Raw genomic sequence first — 7,240 nt, forward strand, 5'->3', positions numbered from 1 at the left:
GAGGTTTTCACATGTAGTACAGTAATACTACTAGTACACCAAAGCTGATTACCTAGGACTACTACTATGTTGTACAAATAGCAGCTTTTGTTCTAGTTATTCTGTCCACTTTTCTTCTGTTTTCCTGTTGTGTTTTTGCGGTTGCCACAGTGATCGGCTTATTTTCCCCCCAACTAAGGTGTTCCTGCTGTCGATGTTGTTAACCTTGACCCAGGGGCCCCAGGGGGTTTTCACACTGGGAATCACTGGTGCAACTGTTGCACGGCAGGCCAGGAATGTCCCAGCAGGCCGTTCACTTCCTCTTTTTCTAAAACTTCCATTGAGGCTCTCTTTCACCTAAACTTGCATTGAGGCTCTCTTTCACCTAAACTTCCATTGAGGCTCTCTTTCACCTAAACTTCCATTGTGGCTCTCTTTCACCTAAACTTGCATTGAGGCTCTTTCACCTAAACTTCCATTGAGGCTCTCTTTCACCTAAACGTCCATTGAGGCTCTCTTTCACCTAAACTTCCATTGAGGCTCTTTCACCTAAACTTCCATTGAGGCTCTCTTTCACCTAAACTTGCATTGAGGCTCTCTTTCACCTAAACTTGCATTGAGGCTCTCTTTCACCTAAACTTCCATTGAGGCTCTCTTTCACCTAAACTTGCATTGAGGCTCTCTTTCACCTAAACTTGCATTGAGGCTCTCTTTCACCTAAACTTGCATTGAGGCTCTTTCACCTAAACTTGCATTGAGGCTCTCTTTCACCTAAATTTCCATTGAGGCTCTCTTTCACCTAAACTTGCATTGAGGCTCTCTTTCACCTAAACTTCCATTGAGGCTCGCTCTCTTATACCTAAACTTGCATTGAGGCTCTTTCACCTAAACTTGCATTGAGGCTCTCTTTCACCTAAACTTCCATTGAGGCTCTCTTATACCTAAACTTGCATTGAGGCTCTCTTTCACCTAAACTTCCATTGAGGCTCTTTCACCTAAACTTCCATTGAGGCTCTCTTTCACCTAAACTTGCATTGAGGCTCTCTTTCACCTAAACTTCCATTGAGGCTCTCTTTCACCTAAACTTGCATTGAGGCTCTCTTTCACCTAAACTTCCATTGAGGCTCTTTCACCTAAACTTGCATTGAGGCTCTCTTTCACCTAAACTTCCATTGAGGCTCTCTTTCACCTAAACTTCCATTGAGGCTCTCTTTCACCTAAACTTGCATTGAGGCTCTCTTTCACCTAAACTTCCATTGAGGCTCTTTCACCTAAACTTGCATTGAGGCTCTCTTTCACCTAAACTTGCATTGAGGCTCTCTTTCACCTAAACTTCCATTGAGGCTCTCTTTCACCTAAACTTCCATTGAGGCTCTCTTTCACCTAAACTTCCATTGAGGCTCTCTTTCACCTAAACTTCCATTGAGGCTCTCTTTCACCTAAACTTCCATTGAGGCTCTCTTTCACCTAAACTTCCATTGAGGCTCTCTTTCACCTAAATTTCCATTGAGGCTCTCTTTCACCTAAACTTCCATTGAGGCTCTTTCACCTAAACTTCCATTGAGGCTTTCACCTAAACTTCCATTGAGGCTCTTTCACCTAAACTTGCATTGAGGCTCTCTTTCACCTAAACTTCCATTGAGGCTCTCTTTCACCTAAACTTCCATTGAGGCTCTCTTTCACCTACACTTCCATTGAGGCTCTCTTTCACCTACACTTCCATTGAGGCTCTTTCACCTAAACTTCCATTGAGGCTCTCTTTCACCTAAACTTCCATTGAGGCTCTCTTTCACCTACACTTCCATTGAGGCTCTCTTTCACCTACACTTCCATTGAAGCTCTTTCACCTAAACTTCCATTGAGGCTCTCTTTCACCTACACTTCCATTGAGGCTCTTTTACCTAAACTTGCAACTAGGGATGCCCCGATCGATCGGCCACCGATCGTTATCGGCCGATAATCAGTATAAATATGCGATCGGGAATTCCGATAATGAGTCATATTCGCCGATTGCGGAAACTGATTCAAGTGGATATCTCACTCGCTTGTCTCAGACGCACAGGACCTGCAAACTGCTGCTCCTCCTCCCTAGCCCCGCCCGTACCCGTGTAGAGTTTGTAAACACAGAGGAGGCGGACCTCCTCTGCTGAGTCTAGATAGTGCATTCGACCTGAGCTAACGTTAGCTACCTAGCTATCGTTACTGTTTAAACTAAATTACCCAGTCAACTATTCACTTTTAGTAGGCATTGTCTAACGGTATTTAGCCGGCTAGCTACTGATAGCTCCGGATATCAACAAATGCCCCAGGAAGTCTAGTAGTCCATGTTGATATCTCCGTTAGCGTGCGTTAGCTTGCGTTAGCTGACGTTAGTTCACAGTTCAAAACGAAATGTCCGATTGAACTAAATAGTTGTCTTAACGTCATCTAGCCGGCTAGCAGTAGCTACAGATAGCTCCTGATATCAATGTCTTATAACATTGATTGAATGCGTATTCGAGCTGAGGGCTTGCTGAATGTGACAGTAGTAACGTTATACCAATAGGGCCCAGCTGCAGCGCCGGAGAATCCTTTTTGGAGCTGGAGGCTACTAGAGTACACAGACAGTGGCGCGGTTTGCAGATAGCGAGCATTTTGACTTGTTGCGTGGTGGCGATGTCTCGCAGATAATACAAGTACAAGTCTAATTATATAATATATATATTTTATATACAAAAAAAAATTATATAAAATAATTTTTAATTTCTTTTTAATCAAAAACGATCGGTTTCGGCCGATATGGCTCACGACGATTGGTGATCGGTATCTGTGGCAAAAAACGTGATCGGGGCATCCCTACTATCTATCTATCTATCTATCTATCTATCTATCTATCTATCTATCTATCTATCTATCTATCTATCTATCTATCTATCTATCTATCTATCTATCTATCTATCTATCTCACACTGTAGAGTTGAATTACATGTAGTGCTGACAATGGCCCTCCTCGTTTGGTGTTGTTAAACTGTATCTTTATGACCTGTGTAGTTATGAACATAAGAGAGCTGCAGTCCCATTAAAAACAAGCGTGTTGATCGTCCTCGTGTTACTGAAGAGTCTGTTTTTCTCACGGCCTGCCGCCGTGGGCTATGTGTGTCAAATTGGGATCTTTCACTGAGTCACGGACGATCTGGCAGGGACGTTTTGTCAGGACACATGCGCAGGTAGCACCGCAGGTCTGCACGGTGTCGTCCTCGTTATCAGTTGTCTCCATGTGTATCCCTTTGTCTGCAGACTCGGAACTGCCGCAGGCTCGGATCAAGTGAAATGATGTTATATAATACCAGTATTATGTGTGATTACTAGATGCTAGACTGTTGTGTGTCTACTACTAACTATACTACTGATGGTCTAGACAGCCTGCAGGCTGCATTTGGACATGCACTCCTTAAAGTGTGGACTGCCCCCTGTAGAGGTGTGTGTGTGTGTATATTACAGACTCATCATTACAATGTATGTCGGGTGAGTTTCAGAGTACTTTTGTGCTCATATTCTAACACACACAGACATACACCCCCCCCCCCCTTCTATTCCTCTCAAAGTTAGGACTGTAGAGGAGATCTGTACATCTTTTTGATCCGTGGAGTGACGAAAATGTGTGTCTCAAATGCCCCCCCCCCCCCCAGGCTCACACCTAAGAATGTGCACCAGAGGCCCACAGTGGCCCTCCTGTGTGGGCCCCACGTCCAGGGGGCTCAAGGCATCAGCTGCGGCCGACACCTGGCCAACCGTGATGTGGAGGTCATCCTGTTCCTGCCCAACTTCGTCAAGATGCAGGAGTCCATCACCAACGAGCTCAGCCTCTACAGCAAGACCAGCGGCAAGCAGGTGTGCAGTATCAAAGGTAACCAGGCAACCAGGAGGACATGAAACTGGGTTATTGTTGGGCTTGTGTGTGGGCTGAAATCTTTTAATAAAAAAAAATTCAAATTATTTTGCAATGTGACGACACTAAATTGACCGTGACAAAGGCTGCAATATGGACATTCTTCTTGTATTAATTTCTAAAATAAAGGTGAGTCAATAGATTGTGAACATTGTATGAATATGGTGTGCATCATCCTGAAGGAAGAGAGCTACTCGGTTTGTTCTAAATCTAAACATCAAAAACAGGTCAAAGCTTAAAGGTAAAACTATCCTCTAAAGGTTTTATATTGCAATTTGCAGGTACTTGCAATCGCAATATGTCACAGAATCTGTCGCATTTTCCCATATTATTACGTCCTAATTTCTGTCTTAACACATTGGTTGCCAAAAACGCTTTACAGCGTTATTGCCCGCCATGCGTTGAACGCCAACACCGCTGTACAGCGTTTTTTAGATCAATATTAAATTTCTTCGCCATGGCATTCATAATTCATCCACCCAACCTCCGGTGCTCCAGCGGGACCCTGAATGAGACTGCAACGCCTCAATACCGCCGCCTGGTGGATGGTTGGGGCGAGTTACACTCTCAAAACCGGATGTTGTGATCGGTGCGTCAAGGAAATTCCTCCGGCAGTCACATCATGTTACGGGACTACAGACAAACACTATAGTGCATATGGATCGCTGCCATAACGCAATAATCAATATGATTTTGGCGTTTATTGCGCCATACAAACCGGAAATGGATGTAGGAGATCGGCGTCGAATAATTGGGATCTTTCTCCTCCGGTCTCATTGGCGAACGGTAAGAAGACAGTAACGTTATTTTCAGCCTGATTGTTTATTCATTTCACTGCAAACCATCTGATCAACGTATCAAGCCATAGTAAATAAAGCCGTTACTGACTATCAAGGAATTATAAACGACCCCCCCCCCCCCCTTCACGCATGATTAAGCATAATGTATACCGATCATATACATTTGAATTTTTTAATATAGCGTGTATAGGAGAGAAACGCCAATCGATAATCTATATACTTCAGGGCTTATAACTACTGTTTTTGGAATTACAGCAGAAAAGATTAAAAACATACTTATATTCTCGACGCAGTAACACAACAATGTATGAATGAAAAAATATAACGTTCCCACATCCTGAACGATAGATAATCGATGTTGAATGGGCCATAGTAATGTCAATATAGCAATACAATTTAAAAAGTTATAGCCCTGCAAATAAGGTAAACATCTCCATAGGCTTACAGTGCTGGCAGAGAGTGGTATAAGATGGGCACAATGCCCGGCGCCCAATGTGTTAATGTCGATATTATGTAAACACAGGTAAACCTGATTTGGAGATTACAAGTGAGAATTAGGTATGTTGTCCTGCTGGAAATGTGTCACGCCAAGACAATGTCGCCCTCTACTGGACATGTACTGTTGTGAAGCTCACAGTAACACTCATCACAACATCTACCTCCTCTTCCCCACCTCCACCTCTCCTCCTTCTCACCTCTGACTCACCCCCTCCTCCTCCCCCTCATCTTCACTCACCTCCTCCCCCTCCTCTTCACACCCTCCTCCTCACCCTTACCTCCTCGTCCTCCTCCTCCTTTCCCTCACCACCGCTCCCTGTGTTCCATCCAGACCTGCCTGGCAGCCCTGTGGACCTGGTAATCAACTGTCTGGACTGCCACGAGAATCCGCTGCTGAAGGAGCAGCCCTGGTACCAGGCGGCTGCCAACTGGGCCAACCAGAACCGAGCTCCGGTGCTCAGCATCGACCCTCCCGTCGGTGGAAGGCGGCAGGCGGTGGAGGCCAAGTGGACCCTCTCTTTAGGCCTGCCCCTCCCTCTGGCCGAGGGCCAGGGCAGACTGTACCTCTGCGACGTCGGCATCCCCAAGCAGGTCTTTCAGGAAGTCGGCATCGGCTACCATTCGCCCTTCGGCTGCAAGTTTGTGGTCCCTCTGCACTCTGCGTAGCGAGAACTTGACTTCCCCCGTAGCGTTGCCTTTTCCTCCTGACTCCAGTGCAATACAAAGAGACAATGGAAGGGAACAGAGGGCCAGGGCTCCATTGTGGGGAGTCATAATAGTTCCAAGAGCAACAAAAAGGCCCTTGAATTGGCAACATTTAACTACTGTTGTAAGTTTTGTACTGTTACGTTTTGAGGGCATCGTCCAAAAAAACACCTAATCGTGTAGCTGAGTAGCCAACCCCCCCCCCCCCCCCCCCCCCTACAAGAAATGCCCCCCAGGGGGTCCTTCATGTGTTGCGTGCGATACCTCTTTGTTTTGGAAAAGGGAAAAGCTTCCTGTTAGTCGGGTGTTTTTCTAAGCGCTCCGAGTGTTGCCCTCTTGTGTTGGCCAGTGTGAGTATGTTTACAAAGTGCTGACCAGTGGGGAGTCTATCAATGATCCGTGACCAGCTGTGGGCCAGAGACCCGCTTCCTGTTTCCTCTTTTGTAGAATGTGTGTGCAGACGGGACATGACCCGGTGACCCAGAGCAGCGCTCGGCCCAAAAGCTTCCTCCTAGCCAGGGGAATGCCAACCCCGGCATTCATCTACCACATAGAGGGGGTGCACATGTCCAATTTACTTTCAATTTAGAATTTTGTTTTGCCTCACCCAAAGGGTGACTGAATGATGAACCTTACCTTTTGGGCTAGAAATTATTTCAGGAATTATCACTAATGTGAAAAAAAGATAATTGGCCATTTTCAATGGGGGGAAATTTCAATTATACCTCAGGAAGTAGTGTGTGACTTTTTTTGTTTTTAAAAATGGGAAAGATGGTTTGTTAGCATTTATTTCAATGCACCCCTTTTGTGCACTTTGGGGGGAGAATTTCAAGAATTGTTTAAAAAATGCTGTAAAATACTAGTAACAAACACTTCTTTTCCTGTATTTTTGTCACAACGCATCCAATGAGTTTGATTACTTGTTGCTGTGGATTTGTTGAGGCCCACACAGTATGCAGAACTGCAGAGACACACACAGACCTCAGGGTAACGTAGTAGCACCAAAGCCTCTCAAGAGAAGTCTGCTCACTCTGCCACCATCCTTAGTTACCATGGCAACCACTCACTACAGAGATTGTTATTTATTTTAAACATCTTTTAAAACTCACATTTCACATCGAAATGCAGTAGATTAAATAAGATCACATTTAACAATTCTCCCTGAATGTGTTTTATAGCAAGTAGTAGAATTTCTCCATTCAAAACTCTGAGCACTCCGTCTCATTTTATAGAGTATCTCTGTTATCACCTTGATACTCGCTATACTTCTTTTTTTCTTTTACATTTCTCTACTCTTGCTTCAGTGTTTTTGAATGCAAACATTATGTTT

At 44.7% G+C, this 7,240-nt stretch overlaps 1 protein-coding gene across 1 annotated transcript in view; it reads left to right on the forward strand.

Annotated features, from left to right (window-relative positions):
* The window catches only part of LOC311247331 (enhancer of mRNA-decapping protein 3-like), a 112,217-nt gene extending 106,096 nt beyond the window's left edge, over nt 1–6,121 (forward strand). The window contains exons 6-7 of the mRNA XM_084337694.1: nt 3,648–3,865; nt 5,537–6,121. Of these exons, the coding sequence (XP_084193820.1) occupies nt 3,648–3,865; nt 5,537–5,871 (553 nt within the window). The 3' untranslated portion in view covers nt 5,872–6,121. The remainder of the gene's footprint in view (nt 1–3,647; nt 3,866–5,536) is intronic.
* The last annotated feature ends 1,119 nt before the right edge of the window (nt 6,122–7,240 follow it).

This window comes from Notolepis coatsorum (genome assembly GCF_963971535.1).
Source record: "Notolepis coatsorum genome assembly, chromosome: 20".
In the NCBI taxonomy this organism is placed as follows: domain Eukaryota; kingdom Metazoa; phylum Chordata; class Actinopteri; order Aulopiformes; family Paralepididae; genus Notolepis; species Notolepis coatsorum.